At 59.9% G+C, this 13,136-nt stretch overlaps 1 protein-coding gene across 4 annotated transcripts in view; it reads right to left on the bottom strand.

Annotated features, from left to right (window-relative positions):
* Positions 1-12,686, bottom strand: part of CSRP1 (cysteine and glycine rich protein 1) — a 21,320-nt gene extending 8,634 nt beyond the window's left edge. Inside the window, exons 1-2 of one of the 4 annotated variants that reach the window (XM_029229854.1) lie at positions 12,314-12,686; positions 2,357-2,469 (exon numbers count right to left, since the gene is read on the bottom strand). In XM_029229854.1, the coding sequence (XP_029085687.1) occupies positions 2,357-2,468 (112 nt within the window). In that variant the 5' untranslated portion in view covers position 2,469; positions 12,314-12,686. Of the gene's footprint in view, positions 1-2,356; positions 2,738-9,597; positions 10,725-10,756; positions 10,810-12,313 lie in introns of those variants that run through there. The other 3 variants (XM_029229855.1, XM_029229856.1, XM_029229853.1) reach the window with 3 other exon arrangements.
* Between the last annotated feature and the right edge of the window lie 450 nt (positions 12,687-13,136).

The following is a 13,136-nucleotide window of genomic DNA, read 5'->3' as shown; positions in this document are numbered from 1 at the left end:
CCCCCCGCGCCCCACATTCCTGGCTTCCCTGGACCGCCCGGCCAGCGGCCACTCCTACACAGGCAGGCCTGCAGGCCTCCCCGCCCGGCTGGTCCGTTTCGGTCCGTGATTAAAGCAACATTTGAGGGCAGAGAGGGGTCCTTGGGGCCGGCAGTCTGGACCCTCTCCCTGGCCAGGGCCAAAGCCTCTTATTCCCTCTGAAAAAACTAAGCAGCTCGCAAAGTCCTGAGTGCAGAGAATCGCTTATTACACGACGACGCCCCTGTCGGCGGCCTCCTCCGGGCTGGACGCCAAAGGCCCCACCCAAGCTTGTTGGCCACCGGCAGCCCTTGATCAGTCTCTGCGGCCGGAGGGTGTGGCTGCGTTGGGCGGGGCTTCTGGCTGCTCCGCCCACAGCAGGTGGGATCTGATGCTCATCCAGGGAGCAGGCGGCCCTTGACCTGTCTGGACCCTGCTCAGGACCACGAGCTCCTGGAAGCAAGGCAGCCAAGTTCTCCCAACTCTGCTCGTGTGAAGCCAGGGGCACGGGCCCGATTCCCAGACCTCCCAGACAGGCTGAGATGTCAGCTGCTGTTGAGGGGTCCTTGAGCCACACCAGGGCCGTGTGTGTGTGTGTGTGTGTGTGTACGTGAGCATGTACGTGTGTATGTGTGGTGTGTGTGTATGTATGTGAGCATGCGTGTATGTGTGGTGTGTATGTATGCGAGCGTGCGTGTGTGTTGTGTGTGTGTGAGCATGTATGTGTGTGAGCATGTGTGTGTGGTGTGTGTACGTGTATGTATGTGGTGTGTATGTATGTGAGCATGTGTGTGGTGTGTGTACGGGTGTGTGTGTATGTATGTGAGCATGTGTGTGTGTGTGTGGTGTGTATGTGTGTATGTGTGTGTGGGGTGTGTGTGTGTGTGTCGGGGAGCTGCTATCATTTACTGAACACTCACAACTGCTCTAACTGCTTTGTTTGTTTCCTGAGCCCCTTCCCTGTTAATTCTCACACCCCCCATCCCCCCCACCCCCATGAGATAGGTGTTGTTATCCCCCCTGTAAAGAGTAACCTGCCCATCACCACGCAGAGAACAAAAACAGAATTCACATCCAAACCCTGACCAACTGGTTCTGAAATCTAGAGCTTAACCCCACAGTTCCCTGCCTCCCCCTCTGCCTGGGCTCAAGGAAAACGCAGGTCACCTCTTCTAACCCAGAACCTCGGCTCTGTCGCAATGAACCCCGTCACTCAGGAAAATGGGGAGGCTCCCTCCATCCGCCACTTCCTGGGCCAGGAGCTCTGAAAGGCTGCCCGGCCCAGGCCATGGCCAGTGCAGCACCGCGGCCTCTGCATGCCCTGCAACCCCCGGACCACCCGACAGCTCCCGGATGGATGGCGGCCACTGCCCCGCTTCCTGTTCATCCAGGCTGTGATTGCAGCAGTGGGTCTGGGTCCGGTCGGGACGATGTCCAAATTCCTCCAGCTCACCTTCCTCTTACCCCAGACTGTCAGGTGGGGATGGGAGGTGCAGGGAAAGGCCTCGGGGCTGCAGGGGTGGGGGTGCAGGGTGAGAGCCCAGCTCCAGGCGGGGATGGGAAGTGCGGGGAAAGGCCTCGGGCTGCAGGGGCGGGGGGGGGGGGGGGGGGGGGGGGGGGGGGGGCGGAGAGCCCAGCTCCTCCCTAGACGCAGCTTCCCCTGAGGCTGCTGCCTCTGCTGCCTTGACAAAATGTTTTTTTAATTGAAATATAGTTGATGCACGGTATTATATAAGTTTCAAGTGTACAACATAGTGATTCACCACTTTTAAAGTTATTCGCTTATAGCTGTTATAAAATACTGGCTCTATTCCCTGTGCTGTATAATACATCCTTGTGGCTTATTTATTTTATACATCGTAGTTTGGACCTCATAATACCCTTCCCCTCTCTTGCCCTCCCCCTCCCCACTAGTTTGTCCTCTGCATCTGTGATTTCTGTTGCCATTTAACAAGGGGTAATCTGGGTCCAAAGCCTGATGAAACTTTGGGCTAAAAGTGTCTTCCTCTTAAATGCCAGGATTGTGGCAGGGAGAGAAAGAAGAGAGAGTGAGCGGGAAGTTTCCCCCGCCGAGTCTTCCCTGCCCGGCACTCAGCCCCTGCGCCTCCACCACCCTCAGCCCCTGCGCCTCCGTCACCCCTCCAGCTCGGGCCAGCTCACGCCCTCCCCTTAGAAAAGAGCTTCTGAGGAACAAAGAGGCCCTGAAGTGCTTCCCCGCCCAGCTGCGTGCCAGCCAAATGTCGAGCTGTTTACCTCCCGTGGGGCCAGTTCCCGGGGTGTTGACTGCCCCATCCGGTCCCCATGGCAACAGCAGGGCCTGGGAGGGGTGCGTACTCACTGCACAGGAAGCAGGATTTGTGGAAGCTGCTGCCTTCGCACTGAACCTCCTCAGCGAAGTACACCGTCTTCTGGCACACCCCACACTTCTTACCTCCTCCCCAGTTCGGCATTCTGAAAGTGGACGCGGAAACGGGAATTAATTCCCCGGGGAGATGGAGACACAGATGGCCCACAACAGAAAAGCCAGGGACAGAGGCCGAGGGGGAGCTGGGGGGGGCAGAGCCCTCCTTGAACGGTAACCTGGGGCCTTCCCAACCCAGAGCCCACAGGTAATCGCTGAGCAACCGGTGTGTTTTCAGCCCCGTGCCCGGCATTCTAAAGGATACACACAAGCACAAGATACAAGCCATAACAGCAGTTAACAACGAACCATCTGCTACGTGCGTCCGCAGGGATGAATCTCACAAAGATGAATTTGGAGCAAAAGAAGCAGATAAGCTAGAACTCATAAAACACAAATTAGCTGTGTCAGGCCCACAAGCAGGCAAAATTCTGTCGTCAAGGGAGGGACCCATGGGTGGGAGAGTTATAAAGAAAAGCAAGGCAATGAGTATCACAAACTACTGTCTTAGATTTGTTACCTCAAAGAGAGAACAAGGGGGCCACCAAGGGGGCTGCTAAGGCACCAGCCATGTGTGGTTATCACACAGAGGCTCCCTTTGTAATTATTCTTTGAACTACACATATGCAGGTTTTATGCGCTCTTTTGTATATAAGATATAGCTCACAAAAAAAACCATTCTTTTTTAAACCAGGAGGTAGGCACACAGGGCCCAGTTACGAGTCCATTAGAATGCGGGAGGTGGGGGCCTTTTGCAAAATCAGATTTTCCAGCACCAACTCTGACCCGATGAATCATGACCTCTGAGGATGAGGTACAAGAACGTGAATTTTTAACAAGCACCCAGGTGAGTCCGAAGGAGGCGGCCTGGGACAACATTGCGATGCTCTAGGTATTGGTTCTGAGCTGGGGTTCTGATGCCAGATGGGTTTGGTCCAGTCCCGACCCTGCCACTCACTGGCTGTGTGTACCTTGAACAAGGTAGCTGGTCTTTCTAAACCTTGATTTCCACATCTGTAAAACGGGGATAAAAGCAAAAGCTACTTCACAGATCATTTCCGGGGATGCAGTGAGACACGGCGTGTCAAAGGCGCGGCTCAGTGCCTGGCACGGGCTGAGTGTGCGGTGACGATTATTAGTGCAAGAATCCAAGGCGCAGGGGAGGCGACCCTGCAGGTCAGAGCCCGAGTGGCACAGACACAGATGCCCGCAGAGCCCGGGATCAGGGAAGGCCCATCTCAACCACTCTCAACAAATGCCTGGCTGCCGGGGGACGGCGACCCTTCCAGTTCTTTGGACAGAAGCGCACGGGGCTGGGGTGGGGGGCTCTATGGGGGGCGCCGGCGACTGCGGGTACAAGATGGGTGATGGGGTGAGTAGGGCTCAGGGTGCTGGGAAATGCAGAGGCAAACCCCCCGGGATGTGCGTCATGGAAACGCCGAACGCAGGGATGGGACATCCAGAGCCCACCCTCTTGGTACCAGGGATGTGCCGGCAGCTAGAGTCGGGGTCAAGGGCAGAGGGGACATGGTCTCCACTGCCCGGAGCTTCCCATCTGACGCACTGTAGGAACAAAACTTGCCATCCCGAAACGTCTCTCTGTCCTGCAGATTATTTCAAGCCGAAAACAATCAAGGCCCAAGAGACTCAGGAAGAAACTGACCTTCCCCCGACTGCCTAAAAGAATTTCCATAGAGGGCCTGTTCCCCAAACAGAGCTATCGCCAGAGATGTCTGCAAAGAACACGGGCCGGGTGTGCTGGGAGGGTCGGCAGGGCCTGGAGACCAGAGTCCGCTCTGTCCCATCATGTCTGCTGGCTCAGCAAACTCGCTCACCGAGCATTTGCTTTTCCATCTCCATGTACATCGCCTTCCCCTACCCCCAACTTCCTCTTTTGTCTTTAGCGGAAGATGGTATTTAAGGGGAGGGTTTCAGCCACTTTGGGGAGTTACTCAGGTTTCCTGGGTCTCTCCCATGTAGACATGTTCTTGAACTTTGATTTTCTCCTGTTCATCTGTCTCGTGTCAATTTAATTTTTTTCCAGTCAGAAGAAGCTAGAAGGGTGGAGGAAAATTTCTTCCCCCCACCCCGCCCCACCGGACAGTGGACACAGGCCTCCGCTCAAGAAGAAGGTCCAGTCGAGGTTCACTACCAAGTCCCCTGCACACACGTGTTTGTACAGGTGTGTGCACCCGGCACACAGGTGTTCATACAGGTGTTCAATAAATCGGCTCCCCTAATACTGAGAGCCACAGCTGGTCCATGCCCTCCATCCATCTCTGCAGAGCCCGAGGCCCTCACAATGCTCAGTGGGTATGTGAGGGATGAGAGCAGGCTCCATGTGGGGAAGGGGTGTTGGTGACGCCAGCTTCCGAGGACCCAGGCTGGAATATTTTCGGAACTGTGGGAATCTCCAGCAAGGCTTTGCCGGAGTGGACCAGTCAGTCACTCTTCACTGCCTCTGCTCTGTCCTCCCGTGTCCTGAAAGCTGGGATTCCTCTGGCCCCACCCTGGTCCCTCTCTCCCCCCAGTCTCCTTTGGTCCCACTGCACCTGAGGTCACCCCTGCCAAGGACTTCCATTCATCGCTGACCTTGACCTCTGCCCCGAGCCCAGGCTCGTACACCCGGTTCCACGGGAGAACCTCCACCTGGATGGTCCACGAGCACCTCGATCTCGACACGAGCCACCTGAACTCATTACCTTTCCTCTTTAACTTGTTCTTTTTCCTGACTTGTCCATTTTTTGCTGCTGAAACCCCAGCCATTCTCTCCAGCACTGAGGAATCTTATCCCAAACCCTAGAACGGGGAGCAGTTCTCCTCTCCCGGCTGCGCCTGCTCTGTGCCCCCTTCACCTGCTCGCCCCAAACCCTGACACCCCTGCCTCTCCGGGCCTCTCCCCACTCACCATCACTCAGCTGGCCCACGGCCCCCTTGGAGGGGGCACCACGCTCCAGTCCCCTTCTGCTTGGGAACCACCCTGATTTTCAGCCAGCGCACATGGCCTGGACCTAAGCTGACCAGCCCGGGTTACCGGTTGGGGATGGACCAGCTACGCATTTCAGGCCAAGGAGACAGAAGGGAGTTCTGAGAACTCCGGAGAAGAAAACATCTTGATCTTCAGAGAGAACGTCCTGGAAGCAAGCCCCCTTCCCCTGAGCGAGAAGGGAGAGCAATGGGCTCCAGGGCTGTGGTTCCAAGTGGGGGGACCAGTCGTCCCAGGAGGAAGCTGAGAGCAGGGAAGGGAGCCGCCCAGACATCACTGAGCCACACAACAAGGCCAAACGCCACGCTGACTAGTCTCCGGATTCTCCAGTTAAACTAAGAAGCTCCCCTGCTGTTTAAGCCAGTTACCCTGCACCTGAATGCATCCCCAGAGAGGACAATTCCGGCCACCCTGTTTCTGGAATCCCCTTCCTAGCCGCCCCCCACCCCCCACCCCAGACCTCTTGGCACAGAAGGGGACGCTCACTCCTCACCCAGAGAGCCTCCCCGAGTACCTTCCCAGCTCTGTCTCCTGCTAAACCGCCCGCCCCTCACACATCCTCAGGGTTGGTGATTTAATTGCCCCAGCCTGGGGCAAGGCATGTGGAAGCCCTCTGGGCAGGGCGGAGGCCCACCGTCCCTGGACGGGCCGTTGACCTGCACAGGGCCAGCCTTCCCCTCCCGGGCTCTGCACCGTCCACAGCTCATCAGGCTTCCGCACATCCCACACCCCCAGAGGACAGGATCGCTCGAACGGCACGGCACGCAGCCACGCTCTGCCTCCTCAAATAACCCACAAGGCCCGAGCTCCTGGAGCCCCAGGGCCAGCCCCATCCCCGGCCTCTGAGGCCCCGCCATTCCTCTGGCCCCTCTGCCCTGCTGAGCCAGAGCTGGGCGCTGCAAACCAGGAAGGACAGTCGGGTGGGAGAAGCAAGGTTGGTACTGCCCGCCTAACCGTCCCCCACGCCGCCCTCGCTGCAGAGCCCCGTTCTAATCAGGCAGCCACCGCTGCACCGAGTGACCCCAGGGAGACGCTCAGTGCAGAGCCCAGACCCCTGAGCCACGTGGCGACTCCAGTTCCTGCGGGGCGGTGCCAGAACGGCCACTGGGCAGGGACCCCTGGGAGAGGTTCTGGTTCACGTGGAGCCATGCGCCTTCTCCGACGAGGTGACTAGACACGACCCCCAAACCCCTGCCCGCGGCACCCGGCAGACAGCCTGCCCTGAGTCTGCTGACCTACTGTGTGCCGGGCAGTCTGCAAACACCATCCACTTCTCCTGGTGACCTGGGGCTGGGGACACGCCCGTGACACACATGAAGACACAGGGCTGGGGAGGCCGGGTCAGCCCCCTGCAGTCACCAGGCTGTAGGAAGCAGAACTGGGACCCAGCCGGGTCCAGCCACCCAGTCACTGTGCTGGTGCCATCGTATTCAGGGGGGCTGCACTCGGGGAGCGTCCAGGACGCCCGGGCTCCATCCTTACCTTGCTTTCCACCCCCTGAACCCACAGGGGACATCCTCCAGCCCCTAGGGAGGCTCCTCCCTAAGGGAGGAGGCTTCCCCGACCACGTGGTAGGGAGCTGTTCCCAGCAGTGTTTTGTTCCCAACACAAAAGCCCTTCTCCCTCGTGGAGACCCACATATCCAACAGGCCTCCCTTGTTCTCCCTGGCTCCGGGTCAGGGGCCCACAGCCAGCAGGGCCCAGGGAACCAGGGGCAGGGCAGGATGGGCGAAATCTGCCTGGGGCGCCTCCCGGCTGGGTCACTCCTCAGCCAGGCCACTTGGTGGGGGTCCCCTTCAGGAGCCCAGAGAAGGGACAGGGCCCGGCGCCTTGGACAGGTTCCCCTCCCCCCGCCCACGTGAGGACCCCTCCGAGGGATCTACGGGTGGGCGGGAGGAGTCTCAGCTGGGGGAGCCCCGGCCGCCTCCTTCCCACCAGCCCCGTCTTCTCACCAGCCGGACTCCGCGGACAGGAGACCCAACTGCCTTAAAAGGAAACTGTTTCTCAGCCCTTCCGGAGCTCCTATAGGGACGCCCAGCTCCTTCTCAGCTGCTTGCTCAGTTCTGAGGACAGAGGCCCTGTAGCCGATGGGGAGGAGAGATGTTCTCTGGGTCAGAGTTCAGGCGGCTCAGCTCAGAGGTCAGGAGAAAGGGACCTGGATTCATCCCTTCCCAGCTGAACGATCAAGCGACTTTTCTGTCTGAGCTTTGATGTGGTTGTGTCTCTAAATCGGACCATCCACTGACCCCTTAAGTTGTTCTGAGGATCAGGAAAGAAATTATAAAGCGATGGCCCAGGGCCTGGTGTGCTGTAAGGGCACCCTCCTGGCGACCACCCGCAGGGCGGGCCCAGGCGAGGGCCGAGGGCCGGATGTCCGCTCCCCTCCGCAGCCAGGCCGCATCTGGGAGCAGCAAGGCCTGAGAAGTAGCAACGCCAAACAGGGACCCGGAATCCCTGACTTAGGGACGAGTGCCCTGCCCTTCCTTGGGGTGTAATCACCCCCGCACCCCAGATGCAAGCAGAGACTTGTCTTAACTCTTTTGTCTTCTGCTCTGGGTGACCAAGAAGCTTTGCTGTCCCTGTGATCACATCAGCCACTCTGGGTTTGCAGTGGGTTCCTCCAGAGAGCTCTAGTTCCTCCCACTTCACATGTCAACATCTCGATAGACAACCAGCCTTCAATTTTCTGCTGAATGGCTGGAAGTACCTGGGAAGCTATTCGCCGGAAATGTCAGGATCCAGGGCCGGTCGGAAGCGAGAAGCCCAGGACTGAACTCTTCCGACGAGTGACAGGCTCGGCGTGCTGCCCCCTCCTTCTTGGGCAGCCGTCTCATCAGATCCTCTGTCTCAAGAGCAGAGACCCAAGACGCGGCTCGCAGGGCAGCAGAGGGAGAAGCGGACACAGGGCAAGACTCCCACGTTCACCCCACATCTTGTGAAGGTCGGGCTGAGGCGACGGCCCAGTGTGGTCAGGTTTCAGGTTTCAGAAGCCATCTCGGAGACGCTGCACCCTTAACCGCTGGCTCCCAGCGTCTGAGGGAAGGCCTCCTCTCCTCAGATCAGTGGTTTGACTCGACAATCCATGCCATGTCTTTATTTCCCCAGTGGAAAATCCCCACCTCTCCCGTTCCAAATCCTCTTGCCCCCCAGGGCCAAAGGGTGACCTCTGGGCACAGAGTTGAGGTCCCCACCCACGCAGTCAGGTGTCTGCCTACTTAGAATCACCTGGCTGTGTGGTACCCAGCCAGGTACACAGGGGAGCTGTCACCCTTTCCACCTCGCTGTTCGGCCCCTTCCTCCCCGCACCGACGTCAGGAGGGAGCCAAGGCAGGGGGCGGGGGCACCCCGCCGCTCAGGGTTCAGAGCCCAGGTCTTAGAGGTGCCATCTGAGAGCCTGGCAAACAGTCCTGCCTTGAAAGGAATGGTCACTGCTGTGGGGACGAAGGGCCAACATGCGATACAAGCCCGGCCTGAGCTTCACGGGACTTCTTGGGAACCCTGCACGTGACTCAGCCTGTGGGAGAAGCCGGCCGGCACCGCTGCGCTGTGATCCCTCCAGACCCCGCGGTTCCCAAAACTCGACAGTCACCTGGCTCCCTCTCTCCCTCCCTCTCTGAGTTCTGTCTTTTCAAGTCCAGGCCCCGAGGCCCTTGTCGGGCAGTGGGCTGGGCTGGTGCGTGCCCCTCAGCGCCTCGTATAACAGAGCGTTCCAACCCCCGGGTTCAGAAGTCCAAAGGTCAACCAAGGTAGAAATGGGGGTCTAGAATTCATTTTAAGTATTTCCAGACTGTCACAGGAAGTCCTATATCATAACAAGGTCTCACAGGCTAACCAACAGGTAAGTGTCTTTGCTTTTATCTGGAACGATGTCACCTTAGTAACAACTGGTTACCCATGCTGGAAAGGTCTGAACGATCTTCCTGGATTCATTTCTAAAAAGCAAAGCCAAAACCCACGAGCCCTTAGACCTTATAAAACAGGCTGTTTGCAACTGACGTCTCGGGAAGCCCCTGCCCCCGCGGCTCCTGTATAGACAGCCAGGAGGCACTGCAGAGGAGGGTGTGCTTGCCGGGTTGGTGGGTGGGGTGGGGGCCGAGCCTGTGATCCACTGTCGCTGCAGGAATCAGACAGTGCCTCCCGGCCCCGGGGAAGAGGTGGAAATGCTAGCTGCCTCGGTGTTTACACTCCTTACCATACATGGGAATCACTCAGTGTTGACGTCAGACGAATTCCTGGGTAGCTGCGTAGTGCGGCCCCATCACCACCACAGAAATTCCTGCCCACAGGAAACCGCAGCACAGCTGCTCCAGCAGGTACCCAGCACCTCCCCGACTCACCCCCAGCTCCACTGTGTGTGTGTGTGTGTGTGTGTGTGTGTGTGTGTGTGTCTTTTCCTCAAGCAGGCTCTTTCCCAGGCTTCCTTTCTTTCCTGCAAACCCGGCACCAAAATTCAAACACGCATCAGACCTGGTGAAAACGTATCACCTGGGACCCAGGCCCCGACTTCCAGAAGGGCCCCCTCCTCCTCTCCATCCATGCGGCAAAGGGAAGACCTAGAGGTCGTGCGTTCTAACGGGACTCCACCCGCGTCCACTCTGCAAAGCCACATCTTCCTTAAGTAGTTTATGAGCCACCATAAAGCTCTTTGTAACGCGAATGACTGGGCGTGGGTTTGCAAGGAGTCTGCCTGTGTCTGAATGGCAGCCGCAACCCCAAGCAAGTTACTCATCACCTCTGAGCCTCAGTTTCTTCGTCTGTAAAATGGGGAGCGTCCGCCCCACCTCACAGACTGTCCCAGATAACACACACATGGAGGATACAGGCCAGTCCCTGGGGCCCAACAAGCACAGACATCTGCCTACTGTTCTCTCTGGGAAGGGCCAGCTCTGACGCTTGTCCAGTTCTTACTTGCCAGAACGCCCGCGTGGTGGCAACCGGTGATCTTTATTCTCACCAGCACCGCAAAATGTTTAATGCAGGATTCCTCTGTCCTCTTCAAGCCAACTTTTCACAATAAGCCAGCTTACAGAAATATCTAAATTCCAGCAGCCTCTCAGAAAAGCCTTCCCAGTTTGCCTTCCCACCAGGAGACCCAGAGTAAATAGAAACCGTCCCTCTCCTCCCTGACCAGGGCCTCAAGCCCACTCACAGGGGCACCGGTGAGCACCGGAGCACCCGTTTGCAAGGTTCACACGTGTCCGGTAGGGCAGCTCCGCGAGCCGCCCACTCCTACCCCCTTCATTCACCAAATATTTACCGCTCGCCAACCAAGTGCCGACACTACGCTCCCGGCCAGGGAGGGCTCACCAGCTCACCAGCAGGCAAACGTTTGCCTTGAGAAAAGAAAGCACCTGGGCTGGGAAGGCAAGTGCCGGGACGGCCCAGAGGCAAAGGCCGTGGCCCTGCCGCGCTTCACGTTCTGTTAGCAGTGCCGCAGCACAGGTGGCGGGCCGCTCTTCAGTCTCGCCTCTGTGTCCCTCACCCCTCAGACCCTCCACAGTGGCAGTGCGGCCCCTCCCCCTCCCTGGCCCACAGCACACCCTCTGCAGGATAAACTTCCTTCCCCGCCTGCCTGTACCCCGCCCGGATTTCCTCCCCGCGGGACGGGGCCATTCCCTGGGAGGCTGTGGGCAGTAGAGGGCTGGATCCAGCCACAAGGACAGTCTCTCTGGAGAGAGCCCGAGCCCCCCATGAGCATCAGGAGGCTGCAAGTGAGAAGCAGCGGGGGCACAACACCCAGTGCCCAGATCCCACCCGGAGACACCCCAGCCTTCACGCTGAGCTGACAGAGGGGCGGCCAGCTCCTCCAGCCGCCTCAGCTCCTGGGGTGGGGGGGTGGGCAGGGGAAAGGCTGGGGCAAGGCCCAGGGACAAGGCAGTAGTTGGCCCCTCTGGGCTCCGGGCCTGTGTCGTGCCCTCTCCGTACCGCCCCACAAAGAAGCTGAGCATGAGAGGCGAAGCCCCCTGTCCACGGTCGGCTGAGCATTCAGGGTCAGTCAGGGCCAGGCTTTGCACGAGAGCCCGCTGGACCTCCCGGAGCCGCTGGGACGGGATCCCCAGGTGAAGCCCTCGCAGCTGGGAGGGGGCTGCCCATCCATCCACGCCCAGGAGCAGGGGTGGTGGCCAGAGCCCAGGCCTCCAGGGAAGGGCTGAGCCCATGCACCCTCCCGCCTACACCCAGGTCTTGATTAGAGCACAACAAATGGGACAGGCGTTCGCAGGACCTGTGAGAGCAGATCCGACGCCTGCCTCGAGGTGGCCTGCTGGGTGACATAACTGCAGCTCGCTTCAAGTGTGCTGGTAGCAGCCCCTTCCTGCTCCCCGGCCCTCAGGGACTGAGGCCACCAAACACTGTGGCTTCCTTCAGGCTGGGGTGATGGTGCCCACGCAGCGCCAAGACAAGGGGCGAGGGGGGGTGTGAACGTGGCAGGGGGTGACCGGGGACGGCTGCCATCTGGTCCTTTCCTAAGGGTGAAACTCACACCTGGGCTCGGGGCACAGCTGCCCCAGGCGGGCCCTGAACCTAGATGTTCCCCCACCCTGCCCTCGGCACGCTGTCCAGGGGGCAGGCGGGGGGTGGCACGGCCGCCCTCATCCCCAGCTGTACAATGAGCTCAGTGCGCGCGCAGAATCGCCGATTGTCCCGCCGCGGGACCTGCAGGTGGTGGGGAGACTGGCCGTCCCGGGTCAGGGTCACGTGGGGACCCTTTGTGTCCCGGGAGCCCGGGGTGGGGAGGAGTCCCGCGCCTCCTGGTAAGAGAACCAACCGCCGCCACTTCTCCCCGCTCCGCGACCCGCGCCGGCCCCGGCCGCCCCTTTTCCTTGCGACCCTCCTCGCAGCTTCCCGGGCGGCGGCGGGGCCGGAAGGCCGGGGGCGCCCTGCGCGCGGCGGGGCCGGGGCGCACTCACCTGGCGGCGGCTGGGCGCGCGGCGGTTGGCGGACGGCGGGCGGGCGACCGGCACGGCAGCGCTCTGGAAGCGGGGCTGGGCGCGCCCGGCCCGCGCGGCGTTTTGTTCCGCTCGGGGAGGGCGTGTCCGGGCCACGCCAACCAGTGGGCTTTGCACACTGCACCACACCGGCGCCGATGTCACCGCACCGGCGCTGATGTCACGGCGCAGTCCCGCAGCGCGGCCCCCAGGCCCGAGGCGTCCCGGCTGCGCCCTGGGGACCCCCGGTGCGCCCCGCCGCGGAGGAAGCAGCGGCTCACACGTGCCCGGAACTTCTCAGGGCTTCCCGGCAGCCTAATACGAGGGTGGAGACACACGTGATCCAAGAGATAAGACTCCTGATAAACTTCGGACACAAGAGGAAGTGTGGGGGGACGGGAGGTGGTCTCGCGTTTGGTGTCCTGGTGGCAGGTGTCACGGGGGCGCCGGGTAAGACAGGCCAAGCTCTGAGCCCGCCCCTTCCGTGTACTAGCTGGTCCCCGCCCCCAGGCCTCAGGTTCCGCATCTGTGAAGGGGGTATAATCCAGACGGAAGTGGGTTTTTTTTGGTGGGGGGGAGGCGGGGGGAACAGATTGTATAGGCCTAGTAAGCCTTCAGCAGTGCCCTTCCATGAGTGTAACCCCCCAAACAGCTCTGTCCCCTCAGCTTGCCCCAATCTCCCCCGCTATCTAAAGAAGGAGCCCCCCTCCGACCCCCAAACAGCAGCTCTGAGGAGTGGGTGCTTCAGCTGGGCTTTTGTCTGGGCGTCGCCAAGCTGCCCAGGGGCAGCTGCGGGTGGGGAGGC

Source organism: Monodon monoceros, unplaced genomic scaffold (genome assembly GCF_005190385.1).
Source record: "Monodon monoceros isolate NGI ecotype Baffin Bay Population unplaced genomic scaffold, NGI_Narwhal_1 Super_Scaffold_18, whole genome shotgun sequence".
Taxonomy (NCBI): domain Eukaryota; kingdom Metazoa; phylum Chordata; class Mammalia; order Artiodactyla; family Monodontidae; genus Monodon; species Monodon monoceros.
The sequence above is the reverse complement of the archived record's forward strand: the minus strand, read 5'-3'. Positions and strand labels throughout refer to the sequence as shown.